The sequence below is a fragment of the Aythya marila genome, assembly GCF_965140915.1.
Source record: "Aythya marila genome assembly, chromosome: 1".
In the NCBI taxonomy this organism is placed as follows: domain Eukaryota; kingdom Metazoa; phylum Chordata; class Aves; order Anseriformes; family Anatidae; genus Aythya; species Aythya marila.
The window spans coordinates 166341722-166364761 of NC_139042.1; the positions used below are offsets into that span (position 1 = coordinate 166341722).

General features: G+C 37.4%; 1 protein-coding gene across 7 annotated transcripts in view; it reads right to left on the bottom strand.

Annotated features, from left to right (window-relative positions):
* NAV3 (neuron navigator 3) overlaps positions 1-23040 on the bottom strand; it is a 413781-nt gene that overhangs the window by 181274 nt on the left and 209467 nt on the right. For all 7 annotated transcript variants that reach the window (XM_082761391.1, XM_082761390.1, XM_082761389.1 and 4 more), the window contains exons 2-3: positions 10807-10924; positions 10041-10093 (exon numbers count right to left, since the gene is read on the bottom strand). In XM_082761391.1, the coding sequence (XP_082617517.1) occupies positions 10041-10093; positions 10807-10924 (171 nt within the window). The remainder of the gene's footprint in view (positions 1-10040; positions 10094-10806; positions 10925-23040) is intronic.

Sequence of the window (23040 nt, forward strand, 5' to 3'; positions counted from 1 at the left end):
CATTCCTATCATCAACCAAAGAAATACTGGGGATTTAAATGGGACAGTCAGTTTGAACACTCAGTGTATGGAAAACAAATTGTACACACTTGGAAACTATCTTGTACATTGCACACTGCACAGAGCATTACAACTGATGGGATGTGGCAAAAGTGTCCAAGAAATTCTTCTCTGGATCAGTGAGGCCAGTCACTGGGGAAGGGGATGGGAATGCGGTTGATTCTCGAAGAGGAGATTTACAGTCTGAACGTCTTTGAAATGAGAGGACTTGTCCAGCTGTCTTCAGAAGGACCGCTAAGGCATGCTTCTGGCTGTAACAGTCTTTGGTGCTTCCCTGGGAACTCCAGTGAGGATATACATTTAATGCACACCACCTACCCATTGAAGAATCTCAGAAAGCACTGCTGGTTAAGTTAAAAATCATCTACTTGAAACTACCACCAGGAAATGTTCAGTCTTCAACACTTGCAACAACACATGCAAATGTTCATCAGCTACCATCAGAATCTGGCCAATCCCAGACATGAGTACAGACTGGGAGAAGAAATCATTGAGAGCAGCACTGCAGAGAAGGACTTGGGGGTTCTGGTGGAGGAAAAACTTGACGTGAGCCAGCAGTGCACACTTGCAGCCCAGAAGGTCAACTGCATTCTGGGCTGCATCAAAAAAGGAGTGGCCAGAAAGTCGAGGGAGGTGACTGTCCCCCTGATTTCTGCCCTTGTGAGGCCCTGCTTGGAGTGCTGCATCCAGTTCTGGGGCCCTCAGCACAAGAAGAATTTAGACCTGTTAGAGCAGGTCCAGAGGAGGGCCATGAAGCTGATCAGAAGGCTGTAGCGCCACTCCTATAAGGTTGAGAGAGCTGGGGATGTTCAGCCTGAAGAAAAGAAGGCTCTGGGGAGACCTCATAGCAGCCTTTCAGTACTTAAAAGAAGCTTATAAAATAGATGGATTTTTAAATGGGCAAATAGTGATAGGATATGGGTAAACAGTTTTAAACTAAAAAAGGGTAGATTCAGATTAGATACTAGGAGGAAATTCTTCACTCAGAGGGCTGAGAGGCACTGAAACAGGTTGTCCAGAAAAGTTGTGGATGTCTCATCCCTGGAGACGTTCAAGACCAGGTTGGACATGGCCCCGGGCAGCCTGATCTAGTGGGTGGCATCCCTGGCCATGGCAGAATGGGTTAGAATTAGGTGGTCTTTTAGGTCCCTTCCAACCCTAACCATTCTGTGATTCTATGATTCTATGAAAATAGGAACTCTGAAAATGTATTATGTTGTCATTCCTTTGATAAGTATCTGTTTAGAACCTGCTTAGATGATGGATCAGTCTTGTTTGCTTCAATCCAGAACTGCCACTGTTAAAAGGTAAGAGAAAGGAGACTGGGAGAAGTATTTGTCACCAATGTGACTCCAATGGTTTTTTACCCACAATCCTAAAATAAGAATTGCATGAGGCTGTGCTCTGCCAAACCACAAAAGCTAGATTCAGAAATGCAGAATTAAGTGGTAAGTAAATCCTTGGTAGGAGGGACGCCAGAGTATGTATAAGCTGTGCATTACCATGACAAATTCTTCCCAGGGAATAGGGAGCATGATACTTCAACCACTGCTTACAAAGACCAGGGAAGAATTGCATGCAGGAACAGGCTTAGCTATACTGAAAGCAAAATGCCCACATACCACCACCACCAGCCTCCCCACCTCTACTTCTTGGTAACATCCCAGCTTGAGGCCACATGAAGGCATGGACAACTTGGGCAGTTATCAAGAGCAACCTAAAGCCCTTTGGTCTATTTCATTGTCCAAACTCTGGTATAATTAATTGGAACAAAAATAAAATGAGGACTTTTAATTATGCAGATCAAGGTGTGCTTGAGAAGTAACAGATCTCCAAGATGGTGGAAGGTCATGAGAGAGTTTCAGTTGTAACACGGACACCACTGCTTATCTTGTGGCCAGGTCCTTTATAGTGCACCTGACAGGTGAAAGTAGGAAGGGTAGCAATATTACAGCAAGCAAATAGGCAATATGGGGAATACTCCAGACCATTCTTCACTAAGGAGAAGAAAATGAATAAAGTGCTGTGAAGACAGTTGGAACCAGCCCCAGGATCCTTGTAGACACAGATGGAACCAGAGGAAAAGAGACAGATTCATGAAATATATCAAGATGAAGGGGTAAACTACATGGTTTCGGATGTTTGACCTGGAGCACACACACTGTTAATACTTTAGCCAGCACTGACGTTATTGTCTCTTTGCTAAAATTATTTTTACCAGTCAAAAGATGCCTCAAAGATCAGATGGTGCGAGGGAGACCAAAATGGCTATGCTCCCTAGTTGCAGAGGGTGTAGCCAGGGAACCACTGCAAAAATGACAGCTATTCTTAATTACTGTGGCATTGTACAATACAGGCTTGTTTTGTTAAAGATGCAGGGAGAACAAGGAATCCTCCTATGACACATGGGGACAGTTTGCCACTACAGGCTTCCAAGCTGGGATAAACTTCTGAACTTAGCAGACATCCCTGGAGCTGCGGCTGTCGCTTTCAATCAGCTGGAAATAAGGCTGCACATCCTCATTTCCAGGGTTTTCAACATCCTAGGGAACTATATTTATCTCAAACTGTAGGGATACTACAATGGCTCTATGAGATGAACAACTCCTTCTGTCATTCATTTCTTGAATCCCATGAGGAAAAAGCTATATAACTATACAGACATACATCTACTCAGTAGGAGAGAAGAAATTTCAGAAGACTTGCAGAGCAGAGGGGAATTCTAAGATGATAAAGGAAATTCCCATGCTAATGTTATACAGCTTATAATATAATATACAGTATATATATAATGGTGTTCCCAGAAAGCTGATCAAATGGAGAAGAAATTACGCTTACCAGCTTTTTCATGGCTGTATGCAAAGGTAGAGGCCCCTAGGTGCTATTTTTGATATTGTACATTGGAAAACTTCTCTGGCAAAATGAATAAAGTATGTATATTCCCAATGTGGTCATGCTAAATAGCGAGTGATCTAGAATACACATATAGTGTCACGGGAAGGAGAATCATTATTATTATTATTATTATTATTATTATTATTGTTGTTGTTGTTGTTGTTGTTGTTGTTGTTGTTTGTTGTTGTTGTTATTTTTCTTCTATTCCAGATCTGAATAATCTCATGCAAATTAAAGTCACCTTTCTAACAAGTTGCCTATCTGAGCCAAATTCTTAATATTCCTCTCATCCTTTCTATGCAGTCGTTTACATAACACCTTTGTATATTCTTTGTTTGCTCTCCTTTAAGCATCGCACCACCTCCCCCTTCCCAAGCTATAATTTTATCTTACAGATTTTTTCTATGTAACACAGCTAAAATATGGGCTTTCCTACTTTTAAACACAGGAAACGTCTTGCAGGAGTTCAGAATTTAATTACTCCTTTTTTTTTTTTTTTTAAAATTTGTTTTTATTTTTGTTGTAGTTGTTTTTGTTTCATTCCCTCAAGTTTTACTGAGATCGCTTACCTAGACAACATGCTGTGAACTTATCACCTGAAAGTACTTGGTTTTCTACCCTTTTTGAGAGATACTCTATTGAATCCCAGATTCCCTTCGCCTATCACAGAGGATAGGGAAATAAACTTTTGAAACCATCCGGACAATGTTGCAAGATGCCATTCCTTTTGGTTATATATATATATTTATTTATTTTTAACAGAGATTTGTACCAGCTGAGGCCTTGTCCTTTCTCTTATGCAAACTGCATTTCCTCTCTGGTAAAGAAGAATAGAAGTTCATCACACCTTTTTATTCTGAATTGCAAGATCCTTTTGCAACTTCACCACTAGATTTAGATTTCATTATCCTGAGTAACAGTTTGAAAGATTTTTCATTTTACTATTCATCCCTTTTCCTTTTTGCACATCATGAGTCACTTACAAGCACAGATCTTTAGGGGAGGTGAATTATAGTCTGTATTTTTAAAAGCTGTTTTTACTCACAATAACTCAGTTATTCCTTGTTTTTCCTCAATTTTCATTCTTAATGAAAAGTTGTTAATGGATTTTATGGGATTCTCCAAGAAACAACTTATGAGTGATCCCTGGCCTCTCTGGAACAAATTACTGAAAATCTGAAAGGAAAATGTTACTCTCCTCTTTTTTTTTTTTTTTTTTTTTTTTTTTTTTAACATGGAAATATGTTTACTTTTTTTAGACCCGATTACTTGGAGGTATATACACTCTGATTAATACACTTCAGGCTATTCATTTCATTTCTGAAAACTAAGTGCACAAGCAGGCACTGCAGAAATACGGGAAATAGATTACTAACTTGTGTTCTGTTCATTTAAGCACACCAAATCTGGAAAACACAAAACTTGAGTCTCTCATTCCTTTGTATTTTCAGAAGACTTTTACAGCAGCCAGTCGTGAAATCTGTGAAGATGCATTGATAGTCATGGGGCAACAGTCAGAATTTTAAAAGAAGGAGATCACTGGAGGAAGAAACTGGCCCGCACAATAAAGGAGCTGGGATTACTTTTTAAAAGTCATACTGAACTTCCATTAGTAATGAAACAATTTCTACATACAGCCAACTTTCTGCATATATTTGTATGTGTTACACTTGTGTGGAACGCTCACCTGGATCTGCTAGAAAGCATAGAATGAATATCTTGGGTCATACATCTTGAGCCTGTACGGCCAATCTTGCCAAAAATGGCCTAGCAAAGCCAGAAGATTCTTGCAGCATTCAACACTGAGCAGAGAGGAAGAGCTCACATGTGGGCCCACTTGACAGTGAAAATAGGGATGACATTTCCAAGCTTCCCAGTCCTCATAGAGCTCCACGTAACAAAACCCACACAATCTCATATAAAATTCCATGGGTCTTAGAACATACCACACTTCTTTTATACCAAACGGTGCTGTGCTTTACAAACAATTTTTAGACATAATATGCTAATAACAATATTCTCCTCCTTGTATATTAACATTCCTGGATACTGCGGGATGCTGCTCAGCAGTGTCTGTGCAGCACATCCCTGTCTGAGGAAGTGTGACAGCAGGATACTTAAGAATACTAAGGAAAGTGTACATACTGTAGGGCAGGTATACTTTGTGGCACATCTAGCAGTTCAGTTTCCTGTTCATCAATTTAGCAGTTCCTATTCATCCTGTTCACACTCTGACTCTGCTAAGAAGTGATTTGCGAGCACCTCATCAACCTGTAACCTTGGCTTCCTCTGGTGGAAAACCTAAGCATGTGAGCAAAAAAGGAGCTGGAGGGGTGGAGTTGGGGGCTGGCATGAGAGGGATAGAAGTTGCGGGACTGCAGCAACACTAGGAAGCACCCAATACATCACCAAACAACATTTACCTGTATAGACATGTTCACTTTGTCCTACTTCAGGTTCAGACTTCATACACTTTTTATGTTACAGAAAGTTCTCTCTATCACAAAGATGTTCCCTGCTTAAGCAGGGACCTCACACCACCTTCCTGCTAAACTACACAATTTTTACATATATTCTTGTAGCTTTTTACTGAAGCGTTTTCAATTTATTAACATCTCTTAAAAGGTATTGTTAATGAAATGAAATACAATACTGTAGAAACAATCTTACTAGTGAGGCACATGGTCCCATTGATTCCCATTTGTATCAAATACACTACTACTTCCCCAAAGAAAGTGTCAGCTCTGATAACTACAGATTTTTACTAAAAGTTCATATCCACTTGGCAATGTGCTACAACTCTAACACCTTTTCTAACACTCTGATATCCAGGATGTGGTAAGCAAGACCTGTATTTTCATTGAACACAACTCCCTCTGTTGGACTGCAGTATGTGCGTATCCCAAACTGTAAAAATTATCTTTGAAGCATGGTTTTACAATCTGGTAGGAAACAGTGCCAAAGATAAGATTGACAAAATGAAAAAAAAAAAAAAATAGTCTTCATTAAATGCATTAAAGTCTCCTATGTTAGGAGTCTTTTCATAAAAAGGGTCTTTCCTGCCCTTCAATATATATTAGAAAAGCCCTGTTACCAGCTACAATTAAGAATGCTTTTTTACATAGATGTGTACTGGAACACAGTTCCCATGGGAATTAGTAAGAGCTAATTCCAAGGAAGAAAAAATGATAGTAAAACAACATCGATCTTAAGAAAAACTCAATGTGAAAAAAAAAAATATATATGCTCAACATTTTTTGCAACTTTCGCTTTATTTTACTATTTGTGCAGCTGAAAGCACCACAGACTGCATGAAGAAAGAACAGCAATGTTCAATGTTAGTTTTTCAAAACTGTCAAGGGACAGTACTGTCACCACAAAAAGATTTTCAGTCCAACACTTTAATTCTCTTGCATTTTTTCTAAAATGGATTACAAATGATATTTCATATTCTTGAAACATCTTTGATGTGATCTGTTTAGAGAAAAAACACTGGAGATCTTTCAGTACATTTTTTAATATGTTCAGAAGAAATATATATGAATTCTATCTTTTTGGACCATTATAGAAAAGCTTTACAATGTATTTTCTATCCAAAATACTCTCCTGCTTTTTCTAATGATAGCAGGATTTTCAACAGAAATTAAAGAAACAAATTGATTATAAACAAGCAGAAAGGAATTATAATTTTATTTCATCAAAATGTAAATCATTGAAAGACTTTTGTTTTCTTTTAAAAGAAAAAAAAAATCTAGGTTTCATTAACTGATAGACTTCCGAAAAGATTAATGTGGCATCATTTTTTCCATTGAAGGAAAGAGATTTGGAAAAAAAAAAAAAAAGTCTCGAGTGACATATTCCTCCTTGAATGAGATAGTTGTGAAGAAAAAAATAATCTCAAAAAGCTTGTATATGTATATTCTAATAAACAAACTTCTAAATCCTTATTTTTATTTTAATCCTTAATAGTAAATACCAAAATCATTTTACCACAGCATATTTATTCAGCAGAGAAGCAAATCTCAAATCTCACAAGTTAATGACAGCCATGAGGATTCTGGTAAAGCTAACTATATAAAAACTGGATGCTGCTGAAGTTTACAAGTTTTAATTTTTATGAACTTGGACCTGTGGAGCTGGTTCAACTGGTCTACAATTTTTTTCTGTATTGCTGCCAATATGAGAGCAGAGTGCAAGACATTACAACAGACTTAACTAGAAGAAAACTAAAAGAGAAACATTTAAAATGTTTTTAAAATAAACATGAAAATATGTTTATGAATTTTGCTAACAGCTGAACTGAGATACTTCAAAAATCTTTTGAAAGATGAAGCTAATGGAAAGAGGAAAACCAAATGGTGAGTGAAACAGAACTTGGGAATATTGGTAATGATTAATTATGAATTTATATTGGTATAATCTACAGAGCATATTTTGTATTCCCAGCAGCAGACAATCCATGTCAGTGTTCTCTAACTTAAGCTAATAAAATGTCTTAGACATCACCTCCTGGGAAGGATATCAAATAGCAAATGAATACAGAAAACATTTCTTCTTAATTGCAAGTTATGAGAGCAAGGATCACGAAAACATATGTGAAAGAGAAGGGTGGTGGGATTCTTGAGGTTTATAAACTAAAAAGGTTGAAATGAAGGCAGTGGGTGAATGGCTAATATGCATAGGAATACAAATGAATGAATGGCTAACATACTTTCAGGAGTATCATAGCACTGAATGAGTGGATAGCATGTTTATAGGAATAGCTTGATTACTGCTGATTTGATGGCTGATGTTCTGAAAAATCCCAATAGGGCACATTATTACATATTGGCCTATTTCAGATAAGCTTAGAACTAGCTTAGAACAGTTACTTTTTTTTAAAAAAAAACCTTTTTTACTTTTTTTTTTTTCTGAATATTACAAATACGCAAGAGTCCACTGCTACAAGAAGAGATTTGGTTTATCATTGTCTAATAGGCTAACAAAATTGAGAACTGCCATGGGAAATACCTGAAAATGTGATAAAATATTGCTTTCTGCTAGGCCACATCAGTTCATCAGTTCACAATCCAAATGAGACAAATGAAGAGCAGACTTAATACCTGGGGTCTTTGAGAGATTTTGGAAGAAAGCTTACAAATTTGAGCTACTTTAACGACTTTAAAGTGTACTCTAGTACACTTTAACTTTTCTATCACAGTTAAAGAAATCAGCAGAATAAAATTGGTATTTCAAAAGGCAGGAAAATAATCTGATATGACTGTAGAGGTAAAAAAAGAAAGTGACTGAATTACTAGAAATTACTATTTCTAGTAGTTGAACTGATGCTTTAGCACTGTGCGAGTACTGATGCATGATGGTGTGCAGGAGTGTTCAAAGCACCCTATTTGAGAGGCAGAGCAACTGAGACATATTCTGTGGTCTGGCTGAGTTCAGAGTTCTGCTTGCAGGAGGCAGAATACAGACCAAAGAGAACCCTGCAGGTACTCAGGTACTATTGCAGCAACCATGCTTCCCTATACTGCACTAGAGATAGAGATAGAATCAAGAATCCCATACGCCATGTAAAGATTTTCTGGTCAACGAGGAAGGAAGAGCCTTTTTTTTTTTTTTTTTTTTAGATGCAAACATTGTGCAAACTATTATTGAGAGAATATTTGTCCCTGTAGCTTGGCTTTGTCTCATGGAAATGAAGTTAGATAGATATCAGAGTGGTGGGTCCCTCAGCAATCCTAGATGGTCACTAACCAGTTACACAACCTGGGGAAATAATATCACTTTTCTGTGCTTTTGTCTCTTCTTGTTTGTCTTGTCTGTCTGGAATGGCAGGTTTTAATGTGATTAGAGTAAGGAGTGATTATCTCTCCATCTGTGTGTGTAATATTAGAGTTCCACACTGGCGTTCCCAAAGTTCTCAGCCAGGGCCACTAGGTGCTGCTGTAATATGAGTAATTAAAATAATAACTATTATTAAGGAAATTGCCTATATTCTTACTGTGGACTTTCAAAAAGCCCAAAAGCAAGAAAAAAAACTTATTCTAAACCTCCACATTTTATGAAAAGTAAGAATGGAAAAAAAAAAAAAAAAGACATGCATTTTGCTGGAATTCTATTTTTTTCCTTTCACAGCTTTGCAGAAAACACCTTCCACTTTTTAAAAACGCACTGAATAAATGAATAAATGCAACATTTTTGTATTCCATTCCCACTTTTAAGCCAACCTTCAGCAGTTTGCTATTATGCAAACTCCTCCAAACCATGATACTCTGAAATCCTTGCCAGCTACACTATATTCATAAGCACACCTTATTCATATAGCATTTGGATGTGAACAGACAGGCAAAGTCCACAGCATGGGGAAGAATGTTGTAATTGTAAATGATTCAGTAAATGCATGGTGATGTTACTGATGCTCAGATTTTGTACCTGCCAGTTCTACAGCTTTCCAATGAGGATTTATCTTATTAAATGTAGTTTACTAACCATAAACACAGCACAAGATTAGTCAGACTCCATATGAATCACAGTCACAAAATGCTTGTTGCCCGAGCATATTAAAATGTCTTTAAGCAGCTGCCAGCTATATCTCAGAAAGCTATATGACTAAAGTGCTATTTCTGAAAGTCTTGGAGTCAGTGCATCTAACTGGACTTTACAGTGGACAATCCAAAAGGCTATTTATATTCAGAAATAATTTGGCAAGTCTTGTTCATCAAACCAGTTTTCCAGACACAAAGACTCCACTTAGAAATTTGTTCTTGGATTTATTGCCCTTAAAAATGAAGTTAAATGAAATTATCTGGATAATCAGGAGAAGAACAGGTTCGCTAAAGCAGTTCTGGATTAATTAGTACTCATGAAGTTTTGCTGCTGAGTTACCTCAGTTCCCAAAGTTAGCTAACACAAAAATGAAGATACAAACACAAAGTATATGTGTAAAAAACAAGTTCCAGGAATAGTATGTAAGAATTAGGACTGTATGTTAAATATGGGACAGAATATGCACAGCTTAAGTAAATCTTTAAAAAGCATTTTAGAAAACTGTAGAAGTGCCAACACAAACTAAAAATGTATTTTTTTCTTACCATTTGAGACTGGCTCCGGGGACAGCCATTGATATCTTCAACCTTCTCATTTGCTAAACAAAACAGAGAGGTGAGAAAGAAGTAAACCAGGAGATAAAACTTTCTTCTCCACCCCCCAGCAAAACAAAACAAAACAAAAAGCACACACACACACACAAAAAAAATTAAAAAGTAATTAAAAAAAAAAAAAAAAAGGAAGAGCAGAAAAGACACAGCAATAAAGTGCACAGGGTTTTGTTGACACAGAGCTCCTTTCTAAGTAAAGCTCAGTCGCACAGTAACAACACTCTTGTTAGCAGCAGTTGCTTCCACATGCCAAATCATGCAAAGTGGGAAGTGCGAAGGAGGTCGCTGCTAATTCTTCAGCCCCTGCAAAATAACTGCTGACATGAAATCTTCCACAATTGTCTTTGCAGGGTCAGGATACAGTTTCAAGACAGCCCAGAAAGTATGAACCACTCCAACTAACAAAATGCACACATGGGAGACATATGGTTTAATGGAGCATTCATTTCTGACAATTCAAAGTGTGTAAGATACAGTTCTGGCCATTTAAAGTATGGTTAAACAGCCACTTCCAAACATGCTCACATAAACATATTTTTTAATTAAGACAAGGATGAACCACACAAATATCAGAGACATATGGACCCAGTCAAATTGTATTATTCAGGGTTCATCTTATTGTTAAATACATTCAACTTGAATTATATATTCCCCCATGCATAGAGTCAGCTCTCAGTGCTTCTCTGAACCCTGAGCTTACCGATGATCTGGATGATTTCTGCTAGCAGAACTCCATCTGCAATGTCCTGTTGCAAATCCTTGATCAACCGCTTGTGGCCAGATTTTGCTAGGTAGTGGTTAGCCCAGTCAGTGTAAATCTGCAGAGCAGAGGGGAGGGCAGGAGGGAGAGAGGGGAGCGGGAAAGAAGACAATAAAAATTCTTAAAACAAATGTTGGCTTGCACACAAGAACTATTCTGGATCACATTCCAATTTAAGAAGCCAGCACCAAAGGAAACAATTTTAACGTTATTTAAAAAAAAAAAAAAAAAAAAACAGCCATGCCCCTCCCCCTGCATTTTCTGTTTTATTTTAACATCAAATGATTCACTCTGTTTCATGAGGGTTCAAGCTTGCTGTGACCAAGCAAAATTCCCCTTATGACTGTAAAGGAAACTCCTGCCATAAATCAGTCATGTCTGCTCCAATTCCACCTCCCACCGTGTTCCTACCTACACGCACGCCCCTCCACGCGCTCTACATGTGGAGCCTGCCTAAGAGAAAGTGAGAGCAGAAACATGCGCCTATGTTTTGGTGGGAGTTCATTGGTTTGTCTCTCATGATCCTGCCTGTGACAGTACCTCTATGACACTTTCTGCAGTAGTCACACTCTTCTGCTCTGTACAGTTCATTTGTTCCCTTGCCCATGGTTCAGTGTGTCGCAGTGTGCATGGAGACTGAAAGCAACAACTGTCCAGGAGCCTTATTAGAGAGTATATTCTGGCAATATGCTGCGTCCTTTCTTTGCAAAAACAGGAGGGGGGAATGGTGAGACCAAGTAACACAAAAGCCTTTGCAACAGACAGCACTCATTGACAGAAATTTAGAAAGTACCATCTGAACTACACCAACCAAAGCAAAGGGGGAGAGAGGTTGAAAGCAGAATAAGAGTTACGAATGGAGGTATCTATGTGCCCAAGGAGCATGTTTGCTAACAGAGGAGGGGTGTGCACAGCAGGAACCATGGTCACATAAAGTGAGAAGGAGAGGCAGGGACACCATCCCATGTGCACTGAAGGAACAGTGCTCACCAGGAGGTGCTCACACCATCCCCCAAGGTTTCCCAGCAGGCAGGGGCAGTGTGGACTAGTGAAACTTCACCCAGTTTTCACACAGTGTCAGGGCATCAGTGCAGCAAGGGGTGACTGCTATCAGTGAGGTGCCTGTGGTCCCTCTCCCTATCCTCCAAGAAAGGACTTGCACAGACCATCCTGCTACCCTTGCATGTGACCACTGAAAGAAAGCATATATGCATGGCAGCATTGCTGTGTAAGTAAATGTAATATCCATGCTACACTCTATGCTGAGATTATGTTTGAAATTGTTGAAACTGCACCTCTTCCATAAGAACAATATGAGGTCACTTTATAAACATCCTTTTACTTAACCTCACAGACCCTTGGGAGGAAGGGATCAGAATCCCATTTTGTGAACAGTAAAAACAGAGGCCAAAGCCATTAACTACTTGCTTAGTTCAACAAGGAAATCTGTGGCAGGACTGTTATGGGAAAGTGGATGAAATTCCCAGTCCCAAGTCTGACCCAGAGAACCAACATTCACTTTCCAGCCAGTGAAGGTATCACTGCTCAGTCCATGTTCATATCAGAAGGACTCATTTGCCACGAGTCCCTTTGTCACAGGTTTTCTTCAGTAAAATTCATAGGGAATTGCAACTGGTTTGGTCTTTCCTATTTCTTCACAAATTCATGTAGGTAGATCACCAACTGTTTTGCCACAGCTTTCTTGACAGTTTTAGGACTTTAAATAACTCCATAGTATTAAACTGGAAGAGGATTCATGTCTCCCATAGCCAAAGGATTCTGCTGCTAGATGGGGATGTAAACTTCCCTACTGCACCTAGAAGTCTTCTTTGGTCACCTCTGTTTTCACTGACTGAAACTTTTTTTTTCACTTTTACAGGTGAGTGACATGAAAGACTCCAGTAAAATGTTTTTCAAAAACCATTGCAGCTAAGAAAGTGTTTCTTCAGTGTTTATAAATAAATATAAGGAATGCTACTGTGAATCTCTAAAGATGGTATTAACACAAATTTAGAACAATATGAATTCAGGAGGATAAAAGGCACATACCACACCCATAGCATCATGTATTCCTTACTACTAGTGTTTCAACTTCAGTCATTCTTCTAAAATAAAGTCTCATGAGAATTCTCTGAACTACCATACGCCGAACTATTTTCTGTACTCCATTGAAACTGACCCACTGGAACATACAGAATTTAATACCCACTGATATTATTTTGGGTTAGTTTTGTACTACAAATAAAAATACCAAGCATTTCCTTTTTCATTTGTCACACCCACACATAATCTGGTGTACCAATCCTAATTTTGACTACAATTTGAACTATCCTCTCACTAAACAGCCAGGGAAATTTCATTCTAGCAGCTGTTGTGCAAGTATCTAATACTCAAAGAATGGACTTCACCCACCCACCCTTCATATATTTCTTTCTTCATATATTTAAAAGTGGAAAGCATAAAGAATGTAAATACCAGAGATTAAAGTTAAATGTCATAGATAAGGGTGGTGTGTACACAAAAGTTGATAGTCTACATCACATCAGTGGGCACAAGAAATTATCGATGGCCTGTACTTTGACAGTTAAGAAATGATGGAAAAAAAGAGTGGGAGGAAGCAGTGGTAAAAGAGTTTTTCTTCCACTTCAAAAGTATTTTAAAAGAAAAATAAAATGTGAAGAGTTGTTCACAGAGACCATAGAGCAAACCAATACCCAGTTGGCAGGGGAATGTCATGTTTAATTTCCTCTCTTTCCATAGGGTCACCACTTGCTTCAGTTTGCCCCCTTCCCCATAGGACACCCTTTTCATTCATCTCATTCTTCCAGGGACCCAACTGCTCAGGAGTCAGTTGCAAAAAATGAGAAGCATGTAGACAGACACATGAAATTATAAGAATGTATGCACACCACTATATTTTTTTTACATGAAATACTCTAGTGCAAATACCATGGGAAATAGAGAACCGCCTTCACAGTTTTTAAGTATCAATGTAACTGTAATTTTATCTTAAACATGACTGACATTATTCACTTTGCCAAGAGAAGTCACACAGACCACAAGATAAAAAAAACAGTAACTTCATGCAATGGTTTTCTTTGTATTAGCGCTCCCCTGTTATTGGGTGCTGAGCACCTTTAAGGAAGAGCTGTGCATGATCCTTTTCCAGAACTAGCAATATATCATTACTTCTTGCACTAATTGTTCAGTAACATTTCCCAAAAATATTTTTTATTTTATTTTATTTTATTTTATTTTATTTTATTTTATTTTATTTTATTTTATTTTATTTTATTTTATTTTATTTTATTCTATTCTATTCTATTCTATTCTATTCTATTCTATTCTATTCTATTCTATTTATTTTATTTTATTTATTATTCAGAGCTGTTCCAGAGAAGGCACACAGGAGGGTTAGTTGTTGCAACACTTCCTCCCCGATTCATTGCTTGGCCCAGTGTCCCTGCCTTACAGCTACAGGCTGGGATGGGCTGATGGCTTACTCATTTCCTCCCCAAACTTCCTCCCCTACCACCACGCTTCACAGACACATCCAACTGGGGAGTATTTGACTTCAGCGCTAGGTTCCAGCCACTGGTGACATACAGGAGAGTTGCCGTTATCTGCAATGCAGAGGACTAGTCTCAACGTTGTGATAACAGAAGAGAGATGATTCTGAGTTTGTGTGATCCAAGCTGCATCCTGGTATTGGATGATTTAACTACTTGCAACACAAAGCAGAATTCAGTGGGGCAATCTGAGCTTGGGCACAGCCTGCTCGTGTTAACAATGGTTTCCCCTAGCATTCCTCAACTGCATGTCATGCTAACCTTCCAAAAAGTACAGAAAATAAACTCCAATACCCAAATATAGTTATGAAATTCACCTTGATACTTCATACGCTGCTGTAAGGAACACAGGAGAGCTACTTGGCAGGATCAATAATAAAACAAAACACTTGATGATACATTAGTTTAATCGAGTGGAAAAGAGTGGGGAAAGTTACTGACTTTCTTAGAAGATTCTTTAATCATAAAGCAGACAATTATACACCAGGCAGAGCTATAATGAATCCTCTTGAAAATGAATACAGAAATGTTACCACCCACAATCAATGTTAAGAAGGAAATGTCAAATGGATTTCATACAGTCTGCCTAACACAATAATAATGCATGACACTTGTAAGCATCTTCCACAAATTCATCTCAACATACTTTCCAGACAAAAATGAGATCACCCCTATTATTTAAGATTCCCTAGACTTTCTGTAAGATGTGGGGAAACTGAAACTGAGTTATAAAGGCTTTCTTGGTGGATTTCTCTTTTATTTCTTTCATTTTATTATTATTTATTTATTGAACGTGGCTCTCTCAAGAGCAAGCCGAGCTGGGAATACAACCCAGATATTCTGAGTTGCAATAATTTCTTATATATATATATATATATATAAATATATATATTATTTATTTATCAAGCTCTTTTATAAATAGGCACGGTGCAAAAATGTATATTTCAAGAATCAGGATCCTTCTGCATATTTTTATTTGCTTGCTACAGACTCTAGAATTTCAGATCTGAGAATGGTCTCCTGTTGCTATCCAGAAGACAGCTTTCCATACTTAGTGTGCTCCACTGTCATTCAATTATGTGCCACTGCTGCTGGGAAGAACAACAGTTGCAGCCAGCTGAGTTATGCCAAGACCTTGTGACAGATTTCCATGCCATTTAGGAGGATAGGTTATGTTTGAAGCAATATTTAAATATTTGTCCACTATATGAAAAAGTTTCCTTCCTAGATATCTAGGAATCAATGGAGAGTATCCATTTCTCAGCATTTGTCCCTTAAAATGATGTAGAAGACAACTGTATCCTCATTCATTAGTAAAAAAGAATTGAAATGCTGTCCATTGACACTTTCTTCTGTGTACATTATCAACTTTATGTCTCTGTCATCTGGAGGGGATGCTTTTTAAGAACTCCATTGCCCAAATAGATGCCTTTGGCATCAGCAAGCTTCCCGCAGTTTGTAATTTTTTATTCCTTTATCTTGTAGCAAACAAGAACTGGAGAAATGGAAGGAAAAGTTAGCTATTACAAAGAATGTTGCTAGCTGCTGCAGAATACCTGGGTTGCAATGGTTCATAGCAATATACAATGCTACTTCTTAACACAGCAGGATTCTGCCTTTTATTCTGTTCTCAGATTATATACATATATTTGATAATCTGTAAAATCTCTAAAAAAATAAAAATAAAAATAAAAATCTGAATAAGATAAGAAATTAAGCAGTCAACCAAAGTGGAAATATGGTGTTGTTAACTTAATAAATGTATTATGTGAATTACAAGTGTATCTATTCTGCTTAAAATGTGGTCATCGGAGACAACTGATTGTTGATTGCACTTAGAGCTTTTCACCCACAGACACTTGTTGAAGTCATGCTTGTACAAGAAGAGATTGATGCCTTGTTTTTGCTCTTCTCCAGTATGCTATGAAATGGGCTGCAAAAGCTGTGTATTTATTTCCTGGGCTGTTTTCCAGTGTGTGGCCTAAACTGGATGTTGAATACCCAACAGGGCCTACATAACAGTCCCAGAGTCCCTGATGAAGAGGACTTGCCAGGGTAGAGGGCATGACCACAACTCTACTTAGAGCTATTCTTGGCCAATAAATTGTGGGTAACAAAACATGTGTTGGAGTGTCCCCAAAGCTGCTTGCATTTATAAAGAGAAGCTGGGCTAGTGTTAGAAGAGGGTGAGGAAATCTTTGCAAAGAGATACCTTCATTTCGTCTCTTCACTAAGGAAAACTTAACTGGAAAGCTGAATCTGACCTTTTAAATGTTTTCTTACTGAAGGTTATTTCCCTGGGCTGCAAAAGATTGATCTATTAGTTTCATTCCTGCTATTAACAAGGGAAAGGGCTAACTTTGCAAACAATGGCACACAATTAGACTGCCATAAGAGACAGATCAAGCATCTGATTTATGTCAAGATTTAACTTACTATAGAAGACACACTCCAACTCATGTGCTTCAAAGTAAAACTGGGAGGCTGGGGGTGGCACTTTCTGTAACATTGAGCAAATTACATGACAAGGAAAAATATTTACACAATTAAAAATATATGGACAGAAAATATAACTAGAATGACTTAATTTATAGGCAAGGTGGAAGACAATGCACTTCATTTAACAGAATGAAATGAGTATTAAATGACATTCCAGAAACCCTGTTTCTGAATCCCAGTGAGCAAATGAGAACAATTACAATTTGAGGAATAGAAACCATTTAGAGCAATACATAGAAATTAACTAAAATGTCAGAATCCCTATAGTACAATTCTATGTTGCAAATAGCATCGTATATCCAGTAATCTTCATATAAAAATACAATTAAATGAAATAAAACTTTGCTAATACCAGCAAAGAAAATGAACAGAATACTGTTCAACAATCACTGGCAATCTTTAGATATTTATTCAGCTATTGCAAGGCTGTTTTATATTTCTAAGTTTCACTTAGAGTTTGTGATCTAATCACCCAAATGATATTTGCACTGATTACTGTTCTCTCTTTCCTCACATTTCTTCCAACTCAGAATTACTCAGAATTAATATGTCTTTGAGGCCAATATTCACCAGTGACATTGAGGCAAGGCTTGTGATGTGTCTGTGCCAGGTGAAAAGCAACAGTGTAGGTCCCTTTGAGTGTGTATTTGTGTGTCTGTGTGCATAAGTTTTGCTAAGTGATTTGTATATTGCAAATTAAACAAAATCTAACTCTTTAGAATGAAATAACCTGCTCAACCTTCGAAAAGAATCATACCAATTTGCTTTATAGTTTAGACATATTGTCTAGTTTACTAGTTCATTGCAGCTACTCGTCAGCAATAGCAATGTGCAATAGCAATGAAGTGCCACAGGAAGGAGCCAGATACTCACAGCTGCAGAGGCCCCAGCCAGACGGCTGGGTCTCTGCAGACATGTGCTGTGGTGAAGAGAGACTTGTTAAGAGAGCACCACCACCACAGTTATTAATAGTGGCCTCGAGCTTCCTGAATTAACAGGAGATGATGCTAAGTGCCATGCAGAGCAAGCCTCCAAAACAGCCAATCCTGTGATTAGTACTCCATTTACTTACCTGTACCCCTTACTTAGCTATATTTTTCAAGTTTAAAGTACATTTTGGCATGATTTTAGTGAAAGTACAACAAAATACAGGACCTGTTATTCAATAGTGCTTTTACATAAGACATTGATTCAAACTAGTTACTTTTATTAAAGAGAAGAAGACCAGGATTCCCTACTGGGCCTAAGTATTAGGCCTAGAGACAACACTCAGAAAGTGAGTGTGTCTTAGCATGTCAGTTCAGATACGGAGTGTGCTTCTAAAGGTAATGACTTGCCACTTCTTTTGAGCTCTCAGAGCACTCTCAAAGCACATGAGCAAGGTCCCCTTCACTTGAAACAAAAAAGTGAGGTGCACTTCGAGAGCATGCTGGATGCACTCCATTCACTAGCCAGCATTCAGTCCATGCAACAAAACGCCCTCCAACCTCAAATGTGTACCTTGGAGATGCAGGCTTCTTAGAACCAAAGTGTTTTCCCCCAGAAGCCAACCCTTCTTGACATATGCGTGTCCCAGAAGGGATGGGGAAGAGGGAGGAGGACGTGATGGAAAACGGAGCTGACTGTCCAGTGTAGTGGGACATACAATTAGATGCTTCTGGAAGATGTTGTAATGCTGTAGAAGCAACAAATACAAGAGGAGGAAATATTTCGGTTTTGATAGTGGTGAAGTGTGAAGACACTATTTTGACCAAAAAGGACATTGCCTTCTCCAATATAAATAAATGAAATCAAACTCCTTTCTCCTGTATATGCACATGCACTTGAAGAGAGAGAAAGAAAAAAAAAATAAAAAATAAAAAAAATAAAAGAAAAAAGCACTCCTTATTTCTACTTTTCTGGCTATCCAAGCTAGCAATAATGGCTCTCTGCACCAGAAGACTCATTTTATTGCCGAGTGGGATACTGTTTTTAATAAGCTTGCATCAAACTTGGGTCTGATACATATCTTGTCAGTTCTAGGATAGTTTCATGGCTAGTCCTACACTCACTAAACAAAAGCACAGTAAGAAAAGTTAAGTTTTCTATAAAGGCAAAAATGAACTGAATTGGCATAGGCTTCCATTGTGGCTCACCAATATCAAGACAACAGAGAAGAGCAGAGAAAAATACTCAGACCTACCTGAAAATCACAAAGTAATTTGCAAATAAAAACATCCTTGCTCTTTCTTATTCAAAAACAATAAGCCACCAGAGCATTCCCAGGGGGAGGGGGCACCTGCCCGAGAGAAGCAGCAGCAGGGCTCCTCACATGGAGCTGAAGAGATTCCACAGTGAAACTCCTCCAGATTTTCCATCAAAGCTCATTTTAAGGATTTATAACTTGGATGGAGACATCCTTTCCACGCTGCGATTTGGCATTAAAGAACTTGGCCCAAGGATCAAAATAACCCTCTTTTCCAGCACTTCTTTTTAAGTGTGGGAAGGCAAATTTCTGATATATAAAAATGCAAAAATATGAAGAAATACTTTTGCTCTTTTGTTGCAAGAAAACAGTGGCAAGTAAGACTGCAACTAATTTTAAATATAATGTCTCCATCCAGCTTGTATTTTTTGAGGCTTAGAAAGTAATTTGAATTGTTTGGTTTTCTCTCATGTGGAAGAATGATTTTGCAAATCAAAATAAACAAAATAAATTCTGCTTTCCAAGCTGCATATTTCATAACAAGACACTTTAACTTCTGCTTAACTTTTCTTTGGTCTTTGACTGTTGCTTCTCACTAACTCCATCATTTTAATATCAATAAATGCATTATACACATTCAGCACAGTTATCAGATGCTAAAGGTAACACAACATTACTATCATCTAAATATGTCAATGGCTTCAGGCATAAGTGGTCTGGGCCTCTTCTCACTGTCATTCAGTTCTGTTGAAATAGGTCTTTCTGGTGGATGTGTGAGTTGTAATGATCAGTATGCAAGCATTGCTGCCTTGCTAAAACTTAGAAAAATGAAAGTATTAATACACAAATGACAGACTATGTGCATATTTCTTCAATTTAAGCAATATAAATCAGTGTTTTATGATTTGAAAGACTAAGGATGCAGCTCAATACAATAGGAATACCTCTACAGTATTTATTTCCCTTTAATCACTTTTGAAAGCATCGCCCAAAATAAAGGTCTGCCCATTCTGATAATAATAATATTTAAATTAGCAATCATCCAGCGCAATATGTTATAGGTATGAAGTAAATTCTGCCAGACAATAATCTTAAATAACAAAGGGAATATAATAATATTATCATAAATTTTACAATAGAAGGCTTTTCATCCTAAGTTGGATTCAACATTATATTCTTCGTCATTTATTTCCAAAAGCCCTGTGTCATATATAGCTTTTGTAACACAATGAGATCTAGCAGGATCATCCTATGGAAAGTAAAAGAGTCTAGGCTCCTAATCAAAACACTGTGAACCCGCTTGTTTTCTTTTATAAAAGGGGAGATTTGCCTAAACACCTTTAGTGAGAATTTTGGCTGCACATCACATGGAAAAAGGCAGTATCTCAAGAAGGGATGTCTCTATGGCCTTGTACCTGTTCTTCCTCTATGTTCTACCTGAAATCTCCCATAGAAATCTTCCAACATATACCCACTTTTTGGTGTTCTGCTACACACCATATAGGAGTACACTGCCCCCCAAAGCAACATCAACAATTCATGATTCAAAAGATTTTCACCTGCTATTTACTTCTGAAGAAAATGAAAAAAAAAATCCCTCTTAGCTCAGTATGAAATTAATCCCTCTTAGTTCAGTATTAAAACAGCAACTTCAGGATACATATATTTATATACATATTTAAAAAATACAAAATAAATCTAGCAACAGATAAATGCACCAGTTAAATTAAAGCATTTTTTTAAATGAATAAACTAGCACATTCATATGCTGAATATTACTACTCTGATATATAATTCTGGACACCAAGGAGGTTTCAATAATGGATAATAGTTAAAATGAATAATGATGTGAAGTTTATATGTAACACCTTCTGTCATATTTCAAAGCCATTTATGAAGGATCAAAGCTTAGATATTATGTAAAAATCCACCCTGGCAGAAATGAACACCCAAGTTATTTAATGTGGCTTTGAGGTAGGGAAGGTTTATCTGGACAACTCTAGGTAAGCAATGGACACTATTGCTTCAAACTAATATCCAAACTATGATATCTGTATTATTCCTTCTACAAATAAAATACTTTGTTTGTTTGTTTGTTTGTTTGTTTCTTAATGTTACATCTCATTGATATGATGTGAATTTCAAGGCACAAAGAGAAATGACCAGAGGGTGTGAGACTGAAGTTGAAAAATACTTCCAGATCTGGACGTATTTACAAACTGAATGGCAGGATTTTTAGGACTTGTTTTTGCTGACTCCAGGTACACAAGTGTCGTATAACTGAATGCAAATCAGATGGTCTATCAGTCTATCACATCTTAAGGATGGCAAGAGGCTATTACCTGAAGAAAACAAGGGTCTTGAGAGAGCTATCTGAAATTGAAGCCCAGCAATTACCTGACATATTTCTTTTTTTTTTTTTCTTCTACTATAGGCACTGCCTGATATGTAAGTACAAATTTTAGTTATCTCTACATTTATTTTTATTTTATTTTATTTTATTTTATTTTATTTTATTTTATTTTATTTTATTTTATTTTATTTTATTTTATTTTATTTTATTTTATTTTTAACTTCAAAGCTAAGCCAATTTCTCATATACCACAAAATAGTCGGTATTTTTGAGTTTTAGGTCTGTTCTCCAGGTCCTCGTGACTGGCCTTACACAGGACACTACCATCATCCTCAAGGGACTGTGCTCCACATCTGCAACTCTTCACTCACTGTCCCATGTTTCTCTTTAAAATATACACTCAAGTGATACCCTTGACTCTTGGATAACAGACTAGAAATTAAGGATAGGGATTGACTGGCTCACTTTAAAGGGTCACTGCCTTTAAATTTAATTAAATCTATAACTTCTACCTCCCACACAATGGTACCCTGGGACTAAAGGCTTCTGTAAGGGATTAGGGAAGGGATATTCACATTGCAGCCACACCACTATGCAGAAAATAATTCAAGATTTGGGAAGCTGTGAGCAGGAAGCAGAGGATGAAGAAGAAAGGAACTCTATGAAAACGCAAACAAATAACTCTGCTGTCTAGAGATTACAGCATTCATTTTGGAGAAAAGAGATTGTGCTCCAGCCTTTCCTTACAAGACCCCTTCTGTATTTTGTCTCACTAATGTGAGAAACAGAAATGATCCTTGGTGAAAGGAGCATCAGGTCTTCTCCCAAAGGACTGCCTACCATCTTTTGTCCCTTCCCAAGAAATGCTGAGTATTTTTCTTGGACGTAATAGTGCAGGATGGCTCTGCATTTAGTCTACTGGTAGATAAGCAAAACTGATTTTGCTGACCTTGCCATTAACCTTCCAACTCCCTAATAAATTAATATAAAAATAATTTAATCATGCTTTTTTTTGAGTGTGTGTATTTTTTTATTATTATTTTTTAAAAATAAACAGTCAATGAACAATGAATATTTAATTGTGGCACACTGTCTTTTTTTTTTTGGCCAACTGTAACCATTTGTTACAGTAGGCAGGTGCTTATTTCACCTGCCCTTTAAATAAACCTTGCTGGTAAGGTGCTTGACTCTGTCAAGCCAACGCAGGTTGTGAGAATTCTCAGAAGTACAATTTCAAGTCTGTACAGATCTTTAATGTAAAAACCTGGGATGTCTATGGATGGACTACAAGTGTTGCCAAAATAGGCAGCTGCTGAGTGAGAGTTTTGAGAATGAGAATGATGGATGTAGGCACCTAAAATGCAAGTGAGGTGGGTCATAGGAACATAAATTTTTTGGAGGAGGTGGGGAGATCTCATATTTCAGGAATTACTGTGCAAAGGACACCCTTTGTTAGAAGTTCAACTGTTTACTACATTATTTAATGCATAAAATAAGTATGGAACTGAATAGTCTTTAAAACAAAATTTTCCTTCTATTCTCACAGTTGTTCTTGAAAACCACTGGTA